This window comes from Falco biarmicus, chromosome 3 (assembly GCF_023638135.1).
Source record: "Falco biarmicus isolate bFalBia1 chromosome 3, bFalBia1.pri, whole genome shotgun sequence".
NCBI lineage: Eukaryota > Metazoa > Chordata > Aves > Falconiformes > Falconidae > Falco > Falco biarmicus.
Window position 1 is genome coordinate 110,829,663 of NC_079290.1, and position 23,115 is coordinate 110,852,777.

General features: G+C 42.8%; 1 protein-coding gene and 1 long non-coding RNA gene across 2 annotated transcripts; both read left to right on the plus strand.

The window, feature by feature from the left end:
• Window positions 1-675: 675 nt before the first annotated feature.
• On the plus strand, window positions 676-16,098 carry MICOS10 (mitochondrial contact site and cristae organizing system subunit 10). The gene is made up of 4 exons (XM_056333845.1): window positions 676-822; window positions 12,098-12,145; window positions 12,773-12,882; window positions 15,854-16,098. Exons 1-4 carry the CDS (start codon window positions 756-758, stop codon window positions 15,860-15,862), a joined length of 234 nt encoding a protein of 77 aa, XP_056189820.1. The 5' UTR covers window positions 676-755; the 3' UTR covers window positions 15,863-16,098.
• Window positions 1,224-12,091, plus strand: LOC130147066 (uncharacterized). Its single transcript, XR_008821094.1, has 3 exons — window positions 1,224-1,485; window positions 2,676-2,819; window positions 3,242-12,091. It is a non-coding gene; the product is annotated as an uncharacterized LOC130147066 (long non-coding RNA).
• Window positions 16,099-23,115: the final 7,017 nt, after the last annotated feature.

Below are 23,115 nucleotides of genomic sequence, written 5' to 3' on the forward strand. Positions count from 1 at the left end.
CGCAGCTCCTTAATCTAATATTAGCATCCTACTGTATGGAATAGTTCTTGAATACAACAGCCTTCCAGAAATTATTCAGCTCCTACTCCCAATTAAGCACAAAGGTGTGGGGCCTGGGTTGTTCTTAACTAGAAGTGATCCCTGGGACATCAATAGAGATTGGCAACAGCTGTTTTATTCACACCCCTGTACCTCATTTCAGGCCTTGAGGAGAAGCAGAGGGCGGCCAGCTAAAATGCAGGAGCTGTGTAGAATGCAGGACCTGTGCGAGCATTGGTGAGGGAAAACCTACGTGGGAATGCATATCCAGCGGGATATACCCAACTGCAGTGGGAGAGATGGGATCCTACAGCAAAGATCGGCTCTTACCAAGGATGAGGTGAGAGCCCTGAGGGGAGCAGGTCAACAGGTGTGGGCCCAAGCTAGGGGCCTGTGAGAAGATGCGAATCCTGCTGTAGACTGAGGGATACGAGGCCATACAAGACCACAGCGGGAGCCCTGGCTGCAGGGATTGGGCCTAGGAAGGGCTGGGACTGTGGTGGGCCTGGTCCTACGGGGAAAAACGGGAGTTTGGGCCGGCCTCAAGGTCGAGCGCAGCAGCCATCGCGCCCTCCCGCCAGTAACCTTGACGACGGCGGCCGCGGGAAATCTCGCGAGATCTAGCATTCCGCCGCTTGCCCGAGCTAGCATATCTCGCGAGAGTTGCGCGGGGGAGGAGGCGAGGGCACGGCCTGAGGTGGGAGGGGACGGCCAAGATGGCGTCGGAGGGCGAGCTGGGCAGGAAGTGGGACCGGTGTCTGGCCGACTCCGCCGTCAAGCTGGGTAAGGGCGGGGAGGGCAGGGCGGAGGGGGAGGACCCGGGGAGGAGCGGTGGCCGCCGGCCCGGCGGCCCGGGGCTGGGAGAGCCGCCGCGTGCCCGCCCCGGCGGCGCGGCCGGGCCCGGCGAGGAAGAGCCCTGTGAGGCCCGGTGCCCCCCGCCGCTCCGGGCCCGGCTGAGGGCGGCGGCGGCCGCGCCGTGCTGTGGGCCCGGGCGGGGCAGCGGGATGTCCTGTGGCTTCGCCCTCAGCGCAAGACGCTGCCCCCGAGGGTCGGGGAGCGGCGCGGCGGGGGGAGCCGGGCGGCCCCGGCCCTGGCAAGGTGACCTTGGCCGCGGGCGTGGACCCCCGCTGGGCCCGCTCCCGCCGCCGCCGCGGGCCTTGCGGTCCGGCCTGGCCTGTCTTACCCGCGGTCCGGTAGCGGAGGGGCGTTTGTGGCCTCTGGTTTCTCCCTCGGTAGAAGACGAGAGGTTTCCCGGGGAAATCTCTCGCCGTGCTGGGCTGCGGGCCCGCGGGACGCCCCCTGCCCTGAATGAATGGGCCCGGGTAGGCACAGGGCACAGCCCGGGCCGTTGGTGCCACTGCCTCGCTGCCTTGAGTTTCACTGCGATGAGGCCTTGGTTCTCCAAACCTGTTCCTGCCGAGCTGTCTACATCACTCAGTGTACGAGGTGGGCTGTGTTTATTAAAAGCGATACGCAGAGTGACATGCTGATAGCTTTGGCATGTGTTACTTTGTACAGTGCATGGTTTGACATTGAGAAGCTTTCCGTCCACTCTCCCAGCCCTGCAGACAGTTGTGCCTTTAAGTTAGGGAGCAGTTCTGTTGATTTTTCCTTATGTTTGTTTGTCCTTAAAGTTGAGACTGTGCACGTGCCTACAGTGCTTCAGTTCTGCAGCAAACAGTTCGTAATGCTGCACTTAGAACTGCAAGTTTTGGGAGCGATCGTAATTGAGTACGTGCAGTTTGGTGCTCCTAATGTGACAGGCTGGAAAATCGACCAGACAAGAGTCTATGGTTTTACAAAATGTGTGTACAAACCCAAATCTTTAAATGCAATGTATAGACCCAGAGGTAAAGTATCTGGCACAAAAGGTGTGCGTTCCTTGTTGGTGCCGACGTCTCTTTTAGAGCCATAAATATTATCTGAGAAATGTGAATGTTTATTTCTTGTTGCTGCAGTGGCCTTATGCTTGAAAGCTGATGAGGAACTCAGTGTTTTAGTTGCCTAATACTTTTCCATTAGAAAAGATGTTTAGTAATTTTAAGTAAACTGAAACTTCCATTGTTTATAGCAGGCCTTTGAAAAGTGTCAAGTGCTCCAGAGAAATGTTTTGCCTTATGAAATTCTATTCAGGTTTGTCTGACAAACATATCCAGATATGTTTATGTTTCCATAGCGTTGGTTGCTTTATCATAAAATATTAAGTATGCCAAATTATAAACAAGAACTTGTTCTATGCTGCAGCTGTACATATAGGAATCCTGTACATGGAAAGCCTCTCCAGGAGGCTGAAAGAAGCAGATACAGGGCCGATTTCGATGTAGCATGTTGCTTCAGCAGGCCTTTTGTTTTAATGTGGTGTTTTCTTCCATCCTAATGTGGCAACAGAAGAAAAAATGTATGTTTGGACTTTCTAGTGCTCTAGGCCAAGGATTCCCAGTGTTAGCGTCATGATGGCATTGAGTTGAGGTCTCAGTAAAATTTATGCTTTTCATTGGATTGCCCAAAAAGGGCACATGGGCTGCAGGGCTCTAATTTTATCCTCAGCACTAAATCCAGTGTGATGGCCTCAGACACATGTTTCTCTTCATGCGTGATAGCATTTTTTGTTTTGTGTGCTTTTACAATTGATCCAGTAACTGAAGCATCTGTGCTGGCAACCTCCTCCATGATATTAACAACAAATGGCTCGGTATGAACTTTGGAAGTCGGAACAACCAAGAAGTTCTTCATACTCCAGTAGTTTGTGACTGAAGATGATGATGGCCTTTAAATGCGAAGTGAGTCTGTAGCCTAGCTATGCAAACAGTTAACTGTGCACTGACAACACAAACTTTCTCAATGGAAATGATTTTTTCCTCTGTAGGGACTTCAAAAACTTTTGTGGTTATGGTGATTGCTTTTGTAATATTACTGCAAAGTTTGCTGGAGTTCCCAATAAACTATCAAGGGTGGTTGTTATACTGGGAAGAAGGAAAGAAAATAAACTTTTTTTTACTTGAAAATTTTATTGCTTGTTATATGGGATATAGAAGTTTACCAAATCCTTGCTTGTTTGTTGGACTTTTCCTTTTGGTGGCCACAGTTTCCTTCCTGTATGTTCCTTTATATCCTTCCTGAGTGCTATTGCAAGAGAGGTCTTTCCAGCCAATAGATGGGGAAGAACAAACATTGTGATTACCACTGTGTTTTCCCATTCCAGACCCTGTAAATAAAGGAAAGCACTGAATTTCTGAAGCTTTGCATGACGGACAGTTTTCCAGTGTCTGTGAGAACTGTAGAGACACAACTCCTGTGGATTAATTGAGGGCTGGAGGGACATGGGAAACAGAAGAGAGTGAGAAGGGGAGGCAGCAGCTATCGAGGTGACTTTATTAGTAATAGTGTATTTTTAAATAATGGCTGGAGGCTGTGCAGCCTGTTCTGTCTTGTAGTAGTCTGTCGGGCTTTTCGCTGCAGTTGCATAAACCAGTGTGTTTGTAGTTGGCTGTGGTGTTTGTAGTGGTACTATACTGTTTTAGTTGGAGATCAAGCTCCTGGAAGAAACTTTTATCTCCTGCCACTAAAATGTCCAAAATACGTATTTATCTTATGTTACATCATTTGAAATGCTGTATTATATTTTTGACCTCTTGGTCACTACCTGTGTGCATCTTGTAGTTAGTATTAAAACTCTTTCCTGTTAGTTCAAAACAAAATACGTTGTCAGGCATTGTTAAGACAGTATTTCACTTCAAAGAGTTAAGTACTGTAAAACTCTGCCTGCCTGCACAAAACCTCAGAACATTAAGAGTTTATGCGCTCACCTCCTTATTAGGACTGACATTTGTTTTGCTACTGGGGAGGATGGGTCTAGGTATTTTTGTTCCCTTTCTAAATCTAGCTGTAACCACAGTGCTTTGTATAGGGGGCTGGGTTGTGCTTTCTTGGCTGACCAGGCGGTTTCTCTGATGGGTGATCCAGATCATGCTGGCTCTGGCTTCACACCGTCCTTAAGACTTTTCACCCCTGCAGTCATTTAAATAAATTCTGGTCTATCTTTCTTACTGATACTGATTTTTGTTACCCATCAGAAAAGTTGCTTCTTTTGTGTAAGGAAGGAGAATCAAACTACAGTGGCCTTTCTTTTTCTTCCCAACTTGCAAAGCTTTATAAACTCCTGTCCCCTCTCCAGCCTTCACAGCCTTTTCTTCCTTTTTATTCAGTAGAGCTCTGCAGAGAAAGGACAGGGAGGTAATTAGTAATGTGGTCTTCTACCATCCTACCAGCTTCAAACCCTGTTTAAAGAGTTTGTTTGTTTGTTTAACTAATTGGTAGTTCGTTCCTCTTTATTTGGAAAGACAATTACTCATGAAGGACAGACAGAACTGTTTTTTCTCTGCAAAGCTGTAATTTTGGACGAATTATTGTTACATGCTGTTTCCAGGAAACAGGGAGACAATGAAGAGTATATGTGTAAGGAGAGGGAGATTTGTGTGCCAGTGTGTCTTGGTTTGTTTTGAAACTGTTGTAGTTTTAAATTAGTCAAATGCTGTAATTTACCTGTTATTGAAAGGTAGTCCTAGGAAAGCTGTTTGCTTCTTGACTTTTGTGTTAAGTTGCGGTGCTGAAGTTCATTATTTTTGCATGAGATAAATGTTTTGACATATGTCTGTGGCTGACCAAAATTCATCCTGGAAGCTTGTAAATAACCCAGTGTAGTGATCTTCATTTTCCTCTAATCCTCTGTTTTGACATCTGAAAATAAAAACTGCTCCAAATTTCCATTTAATAGGAATTTTTAAAGAGAAAAGGGCACTTCCAATTCTCCTGCAACTGTTAATGTGATTTCTTCTGGCTTGCATCATCTGGCATGCTTGAAGAGCTGTTTCTGTTAATGGTGAGGGTGAAATAGTATTGTTTGTGTCACTCTACAGATTGAGTCTTTCAGAAAGAATCATTGTATGGATTGCAATGTCAGTATTTTTAAATAATCCTTCATATGGTTATGAATAGGATAAAGTCAGTCTATATAATAACAAAGCTTGATTATACTTTCTGAAAACTGGATTAGACTTTCTCTAAATGCACAAAAATCCTGAAATTCCTGTTTTGAAGTGTTCTTTTGCTTGGCAATTACAACGTGGCCATCCAATCTTAGCTACCAGGTCAAAAGACTTGTTCTTCATTTGGGGTTTTGTTCTTAATACTGGAGAACACAAATATTATGCAATCACACAACTGTGGTGTTATGTGAGCTTTGTTTGCAACCCCAGGTTACTTTCCTTTGTCATACAGGAGAAGATCCAATTCTACTAGTTGTATCTTGTAGCAGACCAAGTAGTGTAAATATTAACTGCTTATGGCTTAAGTTGTGCAGGAAGACAGTACAGCTAATGAAAACATGTTTTGTTTGGAAGAGAGAGGCAGAATTTGTCCAACAGCAATATTTAGTTATGTTGTTAGCAGAGTTCTGATTAAGGGGCTGTTATCTTCTGTTGGAAGAAAAAGACAGGAAAATCTTTAGGAATCCAGGTGTTTCTTCTCCTAACCGCGCTGTGTCCTGCTGTTCCTCTTGGCTGGCCATTCGGCTGGGTCAGAAAGCTCTGCCCTGGGTGCACCCATCGGCTTGCTAACTGAAGCTGTGAGCGATACTGGGGGAAGCCCTGCTCGACCCTTCTTCCCGCCGGTTCTTGGCAATACATCTGGTGTGCAAGAAAACCTGAAAGAAGAGCTGTGGCATCCATCTGGTAGTGCAGCCATTTAAAACCCCAGACTACGTAAGGTCTCCTCTGCTGGAAATGAATCCAAAGCGTGCTGACTTCTTGTCCTGTGCATTAGTGCATTGATGGATGCCAACTGTGCCTTTTTTGGGAGGTGGCACACAGTGACACTGTATACGGAATGAGGACTCTAGCCAAGTGATACCCTAAACCACTATCTTGGTCCTGAAGATGTTACAGCAGTAGGTGGGAACAACTCTTTATTCTTTGTTCTATCAGATATAGTTCCCTAAGAAAATCCTTTCAGGGCTGCTGGCACATCCTTGATGATAATAAATTGATAGTGAGAGATTTGAGAAGGGTCATGCTTCTTTCCTTAGCATTCCTGCTGGTGAGATGCCACCGTAACGCTTCTTGCTCTAAGTTGCCTCTATTTCTTTGCTGAGCCAGTAGACGTCAGTAATGGTCAACCTACATTGAATGGGTGTGAAGAAGCCTGAGTGCCAACCCTCGTAGTTTGGATTGAGAAAGCTCTAAATGTGGATGTGTTTACTCCAGCTAAACTTTTCTTTTTAGCAGTGCCATTGTTTTTGTTAGTGGAATGTTTTATTGCAGTAAGACAAAGTAGAGTTTTCTGTCAGAGGTGTATCTTTCATATTATGAGTATCTTGCTGATTTCTTCTATATGTGGTTCTAAACTGAGTGCAACCCTGACTTTGTCTAAAAGCTTGAATGATGAGGTCCTTAGTTGCGCTGTCTATTCAAAGAACAGCTTCCGCTCTTCTCCCCTTTTAAAAGAGGGAGGAAATGCGCGTGCCCTCTCCTTTCAGCAGCTCAGTCATGGGTGTGAGGATGAAAAGTTTTGGGTCTGCTATGAGACTATTGCTGTGATTGCTTGGGAGATCATGGGCTAAGGCGATACTTCCTGCTGCTGCCTGTCCATCTGCAAAAGCCCCGATGTTTATCTAAGTAAGGTTAGCCTGCGGGCAGAGGCTGACCTGCAGGAGTGCTGAAGGGTGGCAGCGGCCCTTGAAAGCATGTTGGGATTTTTGTATTATAATGGTATTTGGATATTTATATTCTGTCATTCCAAGTATTCTGTGTTACTACAGTCAAATGCTAGAAGAAGAAAAAATACTTTCCCCCCTCTGCTTCTTCCTTGAGTACTTGGTATACAGTTTCGTGATGTTCTAGCGTCCTTGCTTTTTTCTGTCTGCTATGTAAACAATCCACACAACAGGGGAGATGAGAATGAAAGCTTCAAAGCTGATGTTTGAAGAAAACCTGATTCCTGCCATGAAAGACCTTGCTAAGGGTCTGCTTAAAATTAATTCTGTCTGTAAATAAGTGATTTTGTGGTCTCGGATTTCCAACTAGTGATCAGTACTGCCCTGTAAAGGCCCTGGTATATGAAGAAGGCTCTCCTCCCTGTTTTTGCAAAACAATTACCTGTGTATCTTGTCAAAGCAGCATTGGAGGGGGGCAGGATGGGACACTGCAACAGGAGGGCGAATACAGTTTGGAGAGTTGCTTGCCTTTTTTGTTTGTTTTGAAGATCTTGAGTTTTCTTGGGTATTTCCTTAACTAAAGCAAATTTTAGTGCTGGCCCGAGCCGATGCTCATTTGAAACTTCCAGTGTATCAGGCCCATGGATGAGATCTGCTGTTGGACCTTGAAGCTATTGCTGTCCTCGGAGAAACTAACCAATCTAATCAATTTTCTCGATCCTAATGGAAGCGCTCTTTCTATTTGGGAAGCAATCTTCTCTGCTGGGACAAGCCTGTGACCTATTTTAGAGTGTCTTGTCTATATAGAGTAGTCGCTATTTTCTTAGAAGAAGGAGCTCCTGGAAGATGTCTTCTTGTTCATTTGATTTCATTCATTTAGTTCTTTTAAATTGTAAAATAACAGAATCTGATGGACAGGAGACTGTAGCGCTCTTTTGTATTTGTGTATAAGGAACAGCAGAGGAAAATAGTTTTCTTTTTGTCATCATCTTAAGTAATTGAAGAACTTGCAGCTGCTATAGTAACAGCAACACACTGGCCAAGTGTCAGTGAGCATATATATTTTAATCCTTCAGTTTTTAAGTTTCAAACTAGTGAAGAAAAGTGTATCTAGGTGTGGCAAGTCTTAATAGGTGCTTCAGCCCATAGCTACTTGGGTAGCCTAGGAAAGAACCATATAGTACCGCTGTTGGAGGGACTGTTAACTAAATTTATAGAAGAAGCTTTTCCCAGATGTTCTTGTGGGGCAGGAGCCCATCCTGAAGATTTGTGTTTCTCTCAGAGACACTTTTATGATGTCCTGTTGGGTATACGGCACGTGCTCTTCTGTGTGTCAGATTGATTTGAGGTACTGTGACATTTCTCATGGAAGGTGTATGAGCCAAAAAAGTAGAATGAAAAAGTTTTGGAGACTTGGCTTTCTGCCTAATACCAATTCCGTGTGGCTGCACTGGTCCGTACGGCCAGGATGCTTACTGGGGAGCAGGAGTAAGATGGCCACAGAACTGTCCTGTCCCCTGTTGACACTTGACTGTAAATGGGTTTAAGCTGAAGTGATAGATGTAGGGTGGAAGAGACTGTTTTTCTAGTTAAACATTTTAAACTGTCAGAGAAGGTGAAAAATGGGTTATACTCTTTCCTGTGGCCTTTTCCTCCAAAGAGTCTGTCATGCAAGAAAGGGAGGGAAAATGTGCCCGGCATGGATCAAGCCCTTAGTTTTTCCATGTTCGTTTGTTTTTATTGTAAGATAAACCTTTCATGTTTTATTGTTATGAAGTTAAAGCCTGGCCTAGAGGTGCTGATCTTTAGTAGAAACAGCTGCAGACTGAGTGTCCCCTGGTCAGGTGGGAGGCTCTTTGAAGCAACATGTTGCCTCTTTAAAAGGAAATTGAGCATGTGAGAACTTAAACCTGTAAAACTCATCAACAGCTCTGCCATTGTTTATCTCTGGTGTAACTCTATACAGAATTAAAGTGAAACGCATTACTTTGCTGGTAAGATGGTTTCGCTCCCTCTTGGTCCTGGGGACGCAGGAAATGACCACATAACCACAAATATGTTCTAGTGGAATGAAGATGAGTGACAAACTATCCACAGGAATAGGTTCTTAACCAGATGGGCTGAGAAATTAAATGTAGCCGAAGCTTCTGGTTTTAAGTTAAAACCAATGCTTAAACATTAAAACCAAGTAGAAAGGAGTGAATGCTGTATGTGCACTGGCTGGTGTGAGGGGGCAGATCTAAGTGTTTCTTGTTGGTGGGTGTTATCAGCAATGATTTTCAGCACAGATTGTAGCCTTTTTCTCAGTAAGAAAAGGAGTGAACCTAGCTGCCTTTGGGATGAGGGAAGCTAAGGTGGTACTTTGGCTTCGTTTCTCAAGTTACTTTCCTGTACAGAAAACAAAAAATCCTTAGCTGTCAGTCTCCTTTACTGCTCTGTGGCATTTTCATAACTTAAAGCAAGGCACTAGGTATCTTACCATCATCTTTTTAAACTGATCAGCCACTGTACTTACCTTCCTGCTGGAACAGGCTGCAGTGATAGCCTCTAAAATTGCATGAAAATTGCATTTTCGTGAAAAAGCAGAATCCCTTGAGATGCACTGCTTCAGAAAGAAGCTTTTTGAGGAAAGACAGAATGGTCTTTCCTAAGTCAGTCGTGCTGGACCACATCTGCTTAACAGTGTTGTTGGGTATTAGCATGGGGGAAGACCTAGGTTTTGTTTTAGGTTTAGGTTGAATTGCAGATGGCAGAAATAAATTTTTCACCTTTTAAGTGTATCCTGTAGCTTCCCCCATAGCCAGCAGGAAGCAGCATTGATGACACCTGCGTGGAGCCCTTATAAGCAGGGCTGTAATGTGAGAGAGCATCTGAAGGAGGTGAAGAGAATACAAGACAATGACGATTTCTGGAAGTAGATGGAAAGAAACTGTATTAAGGATAGCAGCTTCCTTAGTGCAGACTTTTCTTAAGAAAGTAAGCAGTTTACCACCACTCCGGTAAGAAGAATGTGGACTTGACTGGTAACGTGGAAAATGTGGTGACATTAGAAACTGCCTGGGCTCTGCATTGAGATGATGCAGAATTTGTCATAGTGTAAATCATTTCTCATTGATTAGCTAAACTGTTTGGATTGGCAGAGGGGATCTTTTCTTGGACAGGAAGCGTAGGACCAGTATCACTCACTGCATGACAGGCCTTCTGAACTGGACAGTTCAAACAACGCCTACTGCTGTCTGAACGGAAAGTAATTGCCTCCAGAAAGTCGTTTTCAGACCTATGGTACAACAGCCCAAAACAAAAAGGCAGCATAACTGCATATTACAGGAAAAGACTGGCAGAAGGAGGCAGGTCAGAGGGCCGACCGGTTGTCCGTTGGATGAATTCTTGAAGATAGTGATTATCCTTAATAGCGTAAACATTCTGGGAGAGCCAACACCAGCTGTATTATAGCAAAGGTACAGAAGGAAGGCCCTACTTGGCGAGGGGGAGTGGAGGAATTAGCACGGATGAACCGCTGCACTTAGTAATGCATGATGTCTCCTCCAGTCTGCATATAAGTGCCGGTCGGTGATGTGGTATGAGTAGTTAGCTGTCTGTATGAGATGCTCCAAGTAGTGTATCTCTTGCTGTCTGTAATGCAGAAAAAAACCCAAAGCTCTGACCAGACATCTGAGGGACTGAGACTTTCCCTTAGCTGTGCAAATGATTAGAGTGAAAATCTGACCTTCTGCAAAAGGTTCGGTTTCTAAAATGTCTGGGGGAGTTATGTCAGGACCACTTGGCAGGCAGTCAAAGTTCTTTCCTGCAGTTGCATGTTTTGTAAACCTACTCCAAAGTTGTAGTGACCTGGTAAAGTAGTTACCTCTGTCACAATTGAAAATCCGTAGTAGAATGAAGAGAGTTTTCAAAAGCAACTCTGATTTCCAGCTCTCAGTAAATATGGATTGTGAAGCCCTAACAGGAGAGTAAACGTAAGGAGGTTTGCTCAGATCATTTGTTTGGTCATCTCTGTTCTAATATTCAAGATTTTATAATCAACGAAAAACATGGGGTGCTTGGTTAACTTACTAGGTAGTGCAATAAGTATTGTTTAAATACCTGAGCCTCAATAGAATCTACCATTAGATAATTTTTTGCACGGAAAAAGGTTTAAAAAGCAGAAGGAAACTAAAAAGAAAGAAAAATGGAACTTACTCCTATATGCCGTGAGGGTATATGATTCTTTAGTATTGTTCTGGACTTAACCCAGTTAGTAATGTGTTCAACAGGAGCTTAAATAAGGATCATATGGTCTTAGGAATATTTTAAAAAAATAAGGTATGTCTTTTAATTAATAAAGCTTGCTATACTTCTTATATTTCTTGTATTGAAAGGGGAGAATTGAAATGCATAACAGGATATTTTTGCTACAAAATAAATCTGCAACTCTTAGAATTTTTTTTAATGAGCATATGCATGACTGATTTTATTTTTTCCTTTTTTAAACTTTTGTATTTCTGCGCCTTATCTAAAATTCCTGTCTTTAGTGGATAGAATTAAAGATAGAATTTGCCCACTGAGCTCCAAGTGTTCACTGTTACATTTATTGGGTCATGAGAGGAGTTTTGCAGACTTGCCTGACTTCTTGCAAAAAATCATAAGCGCACGTTCCAAGGAAAGCAAAAATTATTTTTAAATGTGCCAGCCGAGGTGTTTTTTTTTTTAATGGTGCTGGATAAATTTTTTTCAACTGCTGCAGTTATTTCTATATATAGTATGAGGATGTGAAAAGTCTTTCATTTCTAATGTGTTTAAATATGCTCCATAATGAATGTTGTGGATGTGGAAGATAAGCAGCCTGGAGCTTTCTTTTGCAAGGTATAGGGTAACACAAAGCATCAAAGTTTTGCTGCCCTCAGGACACACATTGAAGTAGTTAAAGTAGTGAGATAAACGAAATACAATAAGATATTCATCTGCAAAATCTAAAGCTCAAGGACACAAGAAGTTTTCATTTAAGTGTTTCTCATTTGCTGACAATGAGCCAAATAAATCTTAATTCCACATTGTAGATGGTGACAGAAATTCAGTAAGTTTCCCTGGGATGAGAGTCTGGTTTGTTTCTCAAATCTTTCTGATAATCTACTTATATATGTTGGGATTCGAATCTGAAATAGCTTCTTAAAATTTTTTAAGAAAACAATTATTTTTTTCAGAATTGCTATTTCAGAACGTTTTTGTTTTGTGTGATGAAATAACGTGTAGCCTGATATTCCTGGGTTGGAACAAGAATTACTGTAAAGAACGAAATCACATTCCATTACTTTGCATTATCTTAGTCCTCACTCACTTCATTTCTTCTTACAGGTGCTGGATTTGGATTAGGAATTGTTTTCTCAGTCATCTTCTTCAAAAGTAAGTACGCTGCAGTAATCTTGGCTGCCTGGTTTTCTTATTTCCATCTATTTTAGGTGCAGTTTAAAACCAAGAAGTCTTTGAGGCATGTAAAACTTAATCGGCATGTTAGACCAATTCTTTCATTATAGGTCATCTCTTTTCAGTTGAGATGGAGTTACCTAAACTTTTAGCTGTTGTGTAACAAGGTTGTGACACGCAGCATCTTTCTAAGCTCCTACTGTGCTCAGCTCAAATTCTGGAATTGCAGGAAACCCTGAGCCAAATTACTGGAGCCATGTGTCTAGACATCAGTTTATGCCAGTCTTGCCAGTGTTTTAAAACTGATCTAAATTCTTTTTTAGTTATGCTTTGGTAATGGAATAATTTTCAGTAGTATCTTGAATGTAGAGATTGCTCTCCGTTAAATTCTAAATACGATGCCTTACTTGCTGTTACTCTTGTTGTTCTTCTGAAGTGGTCTGGTTTTTAGACAATTTTAGGGCTCGTAGAACTTGAAAATGCCTAATATGTGTCTTCCAGTAATTTATTCTTTCTTGGTGCTTATTTAACAATGCTTTCACTGTCATGTGAAATGAACAACTTTTCTTGACTTTAATTTTTCTTCTCTGCTTGCTTGCCCCACAGGAAGGACATGGCCTATTGCTTTTGGGTCAGGGATGGGGTTAGGAATGGCTTATTCCAATTGTCAACATGACTTCCAGTCTCCGTATCTTCTCCATGGTAAATTTGTAAAAGTAAGTATTGGTACTAGTTGCTATTAATTGGTAACTTTATAAGTGAGCATTAAATGGTACCTCTAGACACCATTTAAATGGATATTCCTCTGACTTTCACAAAAGTGTACCAGTAAGAAACTTGTACTGCTGAAGCAGGGGTGGTTCCCCTGCTTTTCAAAAAATTTTAATATTTGGTGTGTTTAGCAGTAAACTTACTAGACTGAATACACAGACTTAGTCTAACAGATTCTACAGGTAGGTTTCCCACAACTGAAAACAAGTATAATAAAAATACATGTTAGAAAAGCTGAAAAACTTAAACTGTGTTGTTTTCAGACTTTGAAAGAGAGGAGCTAGGAAGAAACTGAAAGTCATGTCAGGTAGATCTGCCTGTGGAAGTGTATTGTTGACTTTCTGTGGGGTTGTTTTTTTTTTCCTGTTCAACATGAAAACACTAGTAAGTTTTGTGGCTTGTTTGGCTGGATAGTAATGTAATAATTAGTCTGGAGAAATTCTACAATTTAAATAGTTTCGAAGAGGATAATCTGCGTGAGTTCAGTATTATCACTGACCATGCTGAGATAAAACAGTTAAAACTAGAAGAATTAACAGGAACTGTTTGTGTGCTCACAAACTGCCTGCAGTGCATGAAGTCCACAAACTGTCTCCGTTAATATTTTCTTTCTTTTTTTTACATGTAAAAGTTGGGGCTGTTTGTATGGTAGCTTATTCTTGTGGCACCTGGGGACAAAAGGGATATGCGTGCATACTTTGGATCCCCAAAGCCATATATTGCTAAAAGCATTTCCCTAATACCAGTGGAGAGGCATTCACCAGGACATATTTACAGTTATTTTAGCACTTCAGAAAGTACTGAGATCAAATGCTCTGCCAGGAACTTTTCGTGGCAAGTATACAGAATGCAAAAATTGCTCCTGTATCGCTTGTCTGCTGATGGAGGAGGCCTGAAAGTGTTTTGGGGCTTTTTTTCTGATGCATCTAGAGCTGTAAGTTGAGTCCAATCCTCCTGAGTTTTATGGGCAGACGTGTTGCCACCCTTCTGCAGCCCTAGCAGACATACCTGTTTATAAATAAGTTCTTCAGCTGTCTGATAAGAAAGGAGAAACGATAACAAGATTCTTGAACAACTTCTTCAGAATAAAATATTTTGGATAGCAACATAGAGAAACTGACTTAGATGCAGCTGATGCAACACTGCAAGCTACGGCCCAGAATCAAAAGTCTGTGCTTGAGTCTTCTGGCTGGATTTGTTAACATTTAAAACATGTTAGCTTTCCACACCATCCTGAGGGTATTCCTCCAATTTATGTCTCAAAAAAGAATTTGGAATGACATGCCTGTGGCTTCAGGTGAGTGGTAAATGCCCTGTTCACAGGGTCTTAAGAAAGTATTATTCATTCAAGGATGCTTGTAGGGATGTTGGGCAACAGAAAACTGACTTTCAGGTCAGCCTAGTAAGGGATTTCGTTTGGATTAAGGACTAATCTGTGTTCTGGAGCAAGGGTGGTCCTTCGAAGCATGAGGTAATTGGAAGGACACTTTGCAGAAGAACCACAGCTGCCTGCATGGCACAAGACTAGACAAATAGTTTCCAGCGCACTGTCTCTGCTAGCTTTCTCTGGCACAAAGAAGCTGAACATGTGGAGAGAGGGAACACATGGATGAAGCCATCTAATGGTTAATATCATTAATTCTCTCCAAAATGTCATGTCATGGATAATGGCTCCAGGGTTATTACAACAAAATTATTTCATTTCTGTTGGTTAGGAACATGGAAAATATTGTTGCATTATCACTCATCTGTTTTTTTCCTAGAAAACACTGTTGTAGCTAAACTCTATAGGACTTCCTTTACAAAACTGAGTTCTGTTCAAATGCTAACTTGTCAAAATGTGAGATTCTGCAAGAAAATTAGCTTTATTAAGAGAGAGAGAAATGTAACACTGATTAACCTGAAAGAAATTATTTCTAGTTTTCTGAACCTGTCAAGTGCATAGGATCACAGGATAACTCAAGTTGGAAAGGACTTCAAGAAGGTCATCTAGTCTGACCTCAGACTGGGGTCAGCTATGAGGTTAGACCAGGTTAGTCGGGGCTTTATCCAGTCTGGATTCTTGATTCTTCAGGATCAAGTTCTTAATTCTGAATCTTAAGTGAGAATGAGAGAGGACAGTGGACCTTCACGATACCAAATAATCAGGAGACTGCAAAGTGACTTTACAGCTGTTCTAACTGTAACTTGGATCATCACAGTGCCCATTCTTTGGGTTAGTAATTTGATCATGAAACACTAACACCAATGCAAGAGCCATTCATGTAGACTAAGAGACTACTTAAAATGCAGAAAAGCTCTAATTTGTGGTCATAAGATTGAGGGCTGCTTTTTTTTTTTTAAGTAATTTGATCAAGTGGATTTCACTGTGACTTCAGCTGAATTTAAAATCAACATCTAGCAATTCAAGGCTTAAAACAGTATGACTGAAAGTTACATGGAATAGGTTTTCTTGCAAAATGGGAAGTATCATATTTCTCAGGTTATTTAGCCTGTATTTATCACCCCAAAACCCACAACCCTGTACTCTGATAACAGTGTGGATTATATTGATGTGCAAGAATACAAGAAGTCTGGCAACTGGAGCCTTTCCTCCTGCTGTTTGTGGCTTTGATTTCTATCTGATTTCTATTCAATCTGTGAATAGTTGACTTGAAGAATAATGTTGGGGTTTTTTTTGAAGTACCCGTTTTATCAGAATGGAGGGTTATATGCATGAAAACGTGGCATGCTTCTGGTATGAAAATAGCAGCTTAACTTCTCCACGCTCAACTTCTTAGTCTAGTGAAGGATGAAAATATTAGTCTACCTTCTGGAAATGTCACAAAGCTAAGTGGCTTGCTTTACATCGTGCAGCACCTTCCATGTAAGGAACCCAAATGGCTTTTTAATAATATAAGCCTTCTTGCTTTACAGGAACAGTGACTAATGACTAAGACTATCCCAGTGGGAAGGAAGGAGAAATCAATGATTATTCCTCAGGAATACTGAAGTGCCCCTGGAATAAGCCAACATTCTTCAGTAACGATCACCAGTAACTCTTTATACTCCAACAAACTGTTTCTGTACATGAAACAAAGTTCTGTTGCTTGTTTTGTATCATGTCTGGAAAGTGCAAGGAAGAGCTCTTCTGGGAAATAAATAAAGGAAAAATGGCCTTCTCTGGTGTGTTGACTTTGTATGTGAGTGTGAGGGAGAGAGAATGGAAGGAGCGAACTTCATTTTGAGTACCTAGCAGCTGTGACCACCTGGGTAAAAGCCATTGTGAGAGCTCTTCAGAAAAGACAGCCGTCGTATGTTCCTCTCCACTCCTGCAAGGCAACCCCCGTCTAACGTACAGTTCAAAGAAGCATTCCCACCTCATAAATCACCCACTAGACCCCTGGTGCTTTTGCTGGTGTTTGGAGAGGAATATAAATACTCCTATGTCTTGTTTGTACAGTTGCCCTTTACAATTGGAATGTTGTCCTCTCCAAAGAGGCAGAATCCAAAAGGGCAGATCCTAACTGTGTGACTGATGCAGCTAGCCAGTGCTGTGTCTTGAAGCTTAGAGTCATGGAATGACCCAGTTTTGAAACTTCCTGGGATAGTGGGTGAACTAAATGTCTAGCTCTGAGCTTACTTTTTAGATTGATTGTTTTTTTTCACCCCTCTTCTGTGGGAGAACATACAGGTTTCAGTGTCTGGGAAAGTCACAAATACTTAAAGCTCTTTATTATCTTGGCAATTCACTGGTCCAAGTACTCCTTTCTACTTTCCATTTACCCCAGTCCTTGTAATTACTTGTTGGCATGTTGTCTACTGCTCTTCTCCTGACTCAAGAGGTTGTCTTCAGTGTTTCTTTACTCAGCACAATTTTCTAGCTATTGCGATGGCTCTCGAGGGCCTCTTTTCTTTGTCCCATGCTTGCTGCGTATTGTCTGCGTAGCACAAGATGTAAATGCTTGTCTCCTGAGATAGAAACAGAATGGTACAGATTGATGTGGAACTTTCCTTTATTGAAAGCCTGTTCTGCTGCATGGTGAGTGCTGGCAGATGGAAGAGTGACAAAAAAATTCCTCTCCAGAAAGGAAAACACAATGGAAAACAAGTTGCGCAATATTTGTGTTTTAAACGGTGCCAGAAAAGGAAGGGGATGGTCTGAGGGTCGGTCTTCTGAACTTGGAGAGCTTGAGAAGCTCCTTATCTCACCGAGCAATGGACTGAGATTTGGTCTGGGTGCTACGGCGGTCCTGCACCCCCACATACCCCTGGGCGCATGTGTGTGGATCTTGCAGGCTGAAGAAACATGTTGAGCTGTGCCCAGAGTCAACAGAAGCTGAAGAGCTTGCCTAGAGCAATGGACTTGTGAAATAAAATAGCTTTAATGCCAGAGCGGCATTAAAGACTGTCAAAGCATGATACCATCCAGGACCATTGCTCGAGCATGTCCTTGTTTTTCCACCTCCTCCCTTGCCGGACTGCATTCATCAGTCAGGTCAAAACAGCTTATTGGAAACAGGATCTCTTTCTTTCTTCCCAATTTTGAATCATTTTATCTGGCCCCAATTTTTAATTTGAACTATGTACTTTGGAGCCAGAGCTCCTCTGTGGTTTGGAAAGTGTTTTTATTGAGTTCTGTGCATGTGTGCTGCAATGCTAGCAGTCTGGTAAGCCCCTGTGCTCAGCTGGAGGGAAGAGCATCAACCTGGGTAAGAAACAGGAGAACCAAAAGTGGTAGCAGCGCTCTTGAATATAATGGCTGTCGGAAAAAACTTTAGCTCGCACTGTGTCATTTGGGCTGTGATGATGGGTTCCACTTTTATTTATTGTCCCTGGTGACGAGTTGTCCTGCCCTAGTATGCTCTGCTTTAGTTCAAATATTGATTTCCCAGAGTTCATTCTTACTTTGATCTGCTGTGGCCTGTGATCAAGTGGTTCTGCTGGCCCTGTGACTCTGAGGGTACCAGTTGTAGATATCAATTTACAGTGTGTCCTTTATTGCTAGAGTGAGAATAATCACAACAAGTGTTCTCGCTCAATAATACGAAATCTAGTAGGGTGAGTGTGGAAAAATTGCACAATTTAAAAAGTGGAATTTAAAATTTGTCATTTAAATGGGGTAAAACCTTTTTTTTTTGTTTGTTTTTCACAGCTGCCTTGCTTGTTTTTTGTGTTGAGATATGTATATGCATATATAACTAGCACATAACGGGCCTGTATTTGTTTTGGTTTGATTAAAGTTGTATTATTCAAAACCTGTTTTTGAACCTGTCCATGTAAGCTGTGCAAAGTATCTCCTGGTGAGGACAAGTCTCCTGTTTCCCTCTATGGGAATGAGACCATACTGTTCCCAACTGAGGTTGGAATAGGAATGGTTTCCTGCTGCTTGATTTCTAATTACATAAATGGAAGGGGGAAAAGTGGAAATTCTAAGTACCAAAAGGCATGTTAAATTTAGTATAATACGCTCATCTGGAAACTATCACATTTTTCCTTCTTTCTTAAGCCTGCTGAAATCATTGCTTCGTCTTAACTGTAGTGTGATTTGGATCAGTACCAAAAAGTGCAAACAAGATGGGCCTAAAAAAGTCAGGTGTCCCTACCCGAAACATGATGAGACCTTTTAGTGGAGAAGTTACTGTATCACCCTGATGCAATTGGAATAGGAAATCAGTGAGTATACAGTGAGTAAAGAAACCATACTGCTATCTAAGAGAAGGGAGAAGCAAAAAAAAAACCCCACCCCAAAAAAGAAGAAGCTGTTTGCTGAACAGAACTGTTTTTGAATGTTTAACAACTCCCTAAGTGCTTGACTGGCCACAAATCTGACTCTCTAACAGCTTGATTAGATGTCTGCTGAGGCTTTGAGATGAATAAACAAGTCACGGAAAAGCAGAGACTGTAGGAAAAAAAATATCAAGCTGCTTTTCTATTGTTTATCTGAATTCTTCATGTTTGATCAAGATACCGTCATTTCTTTGTATTTCAATCATGTGTAGGAGCCTTAGCCAAGATCAGGACCTTGCTGTATGTGGTGCTGTACACACAAATAAAACCCAGTCTCTGCCCTGGAGAATTTACAAACTAAACAGATGGGTTTAAGGGAGGTAGAAAGGCTTATAATTCCATTGTAAAGATGGGAGAAGCTGTAGGCAAGGTCAGTGATGAGTCTTGGAGGGAATGTGGCATGGAGCTGGGACTCGAATTTGAGTCTTGAGCCATTGAACTCAATCAGCCGTCCTTTCTGTTTTTTCACTTGGCAGGTCATGGAGTCTCAGGGGAAGGCTGCCTGCTTCACAGTCTGAGAGACTCCAGAAGGGTATGTTCTGCAACCATTTGCTGTCCTCACATCGCCCCAAATTCTTAATGGCAAATCTCTGAGAAGTTAGGAGTTCTGTTTTATTGTCCAGGGGGTGATTGCTTATTGAATCACTAATAGGTGTAAAACACTGAGATCCTCAGTAATGACTTTGGGGTAAAACCGAATCTGATAAAGAGAAAAAAAAAATTGAAACGTATTACCAGTTCTTTGCATCTCATGGAATAGGACACCACGGCGTTAGGCATAGCGTAAGCATAACACCAGAAGATAGTCACTGCTTTAGTACATCGACCTTAAATACAAGCTGAGGTAACAGATCGAGATAGAGGGAGAATATCAAGGAGACAGTGTCATTCCAGTAGTGGAAACACAGCAGCAATAGCATAGCTCAGCTCTCCCAAAGGGTTCACATGGATGGTTCTCCAAAGGAGAAGGAATTCTGTTTCTATATATTTTTATTGGGTTCCCTCCGAAATTTTGGAGCAGTGCAAAAGAAATCACAAAGGTGCTCAATTGCAAATGTAAGCAGTGGGTGCGTGGTGGCTGTGGTGGTAGTGATCTGCCATGAGCTATAGCTCTTATGCTGCAGCTGGAAGGGAGAGGCTGGTGGCAGAGCTGGGGAGCACACGATCGGTGACCTGCTGGGCAAACCACGTTTTCCAGCAGTGTTCTGCATCGGTGAGGCATTGCTGACCCTTCCTTTTGCTCTGAGCTGGCTGGGGTTTGTTGCTTTGCCCCCTACCACACCCCGGTAGTGTTTATTGTGAAATAAACTTTCTCCTCCTCTCCCACCCCACTCCTGTCTTTGTAAATGGGACTGGTGCAAATTTCGGCATGCCGATTCCAGTAGGCAGCTGTATGCAGTGCGGACTGTGTCTTAACTGCTCGGAGAGTCCAGCCTGTAGCCCACCCACAGTGAAGTGCTTAACTGAGATTGAAACTAAATGAGAATGTAGTTTATGGAAATTCAGCTGTGGATCGCTGTTCTCTTGTGATTTCTGGCTGTCAGCACTTAGCTGTACGGCATTGCTAGCTATTTAAGCTGGATGTTCCTCCTGGTGGTGGATACCCACCTCCTGTAGCTTTTAAAGATGCTGAGAAAGTTGTTGGTGACTACTAAATTGCTCTTCATCTGTAGTCTTTATTAGTAGTGCCTGTAAAGACTCCAGATCTGGGTTAGGAGCGTATGCCCCTTCCTAGAAAAGGACATGCCCTTATCAGTTAAAATTCAGTTCATAAATCTCCTGTTGTATGAAGGAGCGTGTTTCTTTTTAGAAGTTTCAGAGAGCATTCTTCCTCCCTCTTGCTGCTGCACTTGAAGTTGTTAGTAGTGACCAACAGCTTAACCCAAAACCATTACTAATCCCATGAGCCATGCATTCCCCGAGGATTTAGTAGTCCAGTTGTGATGGACAGCACCTCAGTTTTCTCCCCTGTGAAATGGAAATGGTGATACTCGTCCCACCTGGTCGTGGCTTTAAGACCTAACTTCATTGCCGGGTAAAATTCAGCTCTGTTAGCCAGCTAGTGTATATTGTGGGACACCACAGCACCCTGCCGGTCTGCGCTGGATGGAATCGCCCCCCACAGTTCACAAAATACTTTGGCTTCTGCTCCTTGAAGATGCTGGAATAACAAGGTGAAGGTGTGCTGTGGAAAGGGGAATACTTCTGCACTTTCTTATCCACCCTTTCATTTCTTCCAGTCACCTGCTTCTCTGTCGCCAAACTCCTGCACTTCCTCTCCAGGACAATGTGCTGTAGCACAGAGCAAGAAGGGAGAAAGGGCGGTAGTTCTGGATGGAGTAAGGGGAAAAGAGGCTCAGGCTGAAGGCAGCTGTCATGGGTTGTAGCATCTCTCTCTTCAGCAGCCTCTTTCTAGGTCAAAGATTGACTGAGGCCACAGGAGAAGAAAATATTTTGTGTCCTGATGGCCCTGTGTCTGATTTGCAACACAGTGGTGCTCTGGGGTCTGTGGATGCCGTGTCTCCCTCAGGAGTCAGTGTACCGCTTTGTATTACCTGTAATTTTCATTAATTATCTAGAAGTAAGTGTAAAAATGGTGGCAGATGAATAATTACTATTTGATGAGATGCTATGTAAATGAAAAAGAAAGTACAGCGACGTAGATTTTGATATAATCAAATGTGAATTTTGACATCCAGATGCAACAAATGCTGATCATAGCCAGAGATCACAAGGATTTAGGGGTCGTGAAAACCCAGGAATGGGAGGGTTTGCTGCTGACAGGGAGAGGTGTAATGAAAAGCAATCTCTGGAGGCTGAAGCTTGACCCAAGCAGGCGAGCAGTGAGGGACTGAATTATAAGCAGAGACTGGGATAAGCTGGTAGCGGAATGGGTGGATTCTTCAACCCTTGATGTCTTAAATGCAAGTTCCTGTGCTCCACCTGGGAGTGCCTGGGTGAAGTCAAATGACCTGTAACACACATGGATTCGTATCAGATGATCTAACTGCTCTTGTTGGCCATAAATTCTCTTAAACTTGTAAGGTCATAAAGGTTGATTGCAGTGCTCCGGCTCTCTGTCCCATGGCTTAATCTGGTACGAACTAAACACAGAATTTTCTTAGCTGAGGGACCCCGTTTGTTAAGACGCTCCCTGAAGATGTCCCTGGTGTGGTTCTTGGATGTAAGACAACCTGTTCCTGTGCTGATCATTGCTGCTTTGTTCTTCCAGCTCCTCCCTTTTGCACTGTTTTCCTTGGGTTTGTTTGAGGGAACGGCTGATGGTGTGTGTTTCCCCTGCTCCTTTTTCCAGGCATGGGGCCCGTTTTTTCTTTATTTCTCTCTGAAGATTACATGGTTTCACAGAAAAATCTGTTGAGGGTTGAGGTATTTCGTGTGTCGATAAATGCACCTTTGAATGAAGGATGGAAGCCTGGGGCTGGAACTGCAGGAGTGTTTGTGGGCTGGAGGTGCACTGGAGGGACTGCATGGGGGAGTCCACATCGGACAGAACGGAGAAAGTGAATTTACTGGGTTTTTTTAAGGCCTGAGAAATAATTGCCTTAATCTTTGGGAGCATCCTAGTATACTGGCAGCATGCTTGTGGGAGGCTCTAGTTTACTATCGGCTAAGTTGTGGATTTTATATCCATATTAGGTATAAATAGAGGTAGGCTGGCAGATAGAGAGAAGGTCATTGTGACTTCTCGGAGCACAGGATGAGCTGTCTAATTATTTAGCTGAGGCTTCAACGTTAACTCTTGTCATACACTGGAGCAGCCCCCGAGCCAGTCCCTATTACCAGAATTAAAACCAAAATGATGAAAAATTGGTCCAGTGCTAACACGGATGTCTCGGCATGTTCATGAAAGCAGTGATAAGCTACAACTCCTGGCCAGTTTCGTACAGTTCCTCATCGGCTGCAACAGCGTTATCAGCTTCACAAACTCAAAAATCACGATCCTGCTTCAGGGCAGGAGGAGAGGAAGGCAATGAACGCAGGCTTCTGAGGGTCCCACGTTTCTGAACCGCACCCTCCTAAAATATGAAAATCATGTTATCACTTTAAGAATTACATTTGCATTTGTCTTCTGTAAGGTGGGGGGACTGGGAGCAAAGGAGTTTAATCTGTTAGCACATACATACATACATTCTTTTTGCTCTGTTACCCTAATCTATAAAAACGGCTGACTCTCTTGCAGCAGCAGGACTTCAGAAACTGGCATTTCAAGAGTTCTGATCTTGGGTGCTTTTCTTAAAGGCTGGAGAGTTTGTGCAGGAGCCTCTTCCCATGCAACAGCAGTGCAATATTGCTCTGGGCTGAGTCACCTCGTTTCAGGCGGGTGCCGGTTTCCTTTCGGTAATGTGCAAAATGTTCCCTGCACACATGTGTATGTGCTAAGTTTGTAC

Coding starts and splice junctions, on each gene's coding strand:
- MICOS10 (XM_056333845.1), top strand. CDS start 756: ATGGCGTCGGAGGGCGAGCTGGGCAGGAAGTGGGACCGGTGTCTGGCC. Junction 823..12,097: donor CGACTCCGCCGTCAAGCTGG/GTAAGGGCGGGG, acceptor TTCTTCTTACAG/GTGCTGGATTTGGATTAGGA. Junction 12,146..12,772: donor CTCAGTCATCTTCTTCAAAA/GTAAGTACGCTG, acceptor CTTGCCCCACAG/GAAGGACATGGCCTATTGCT.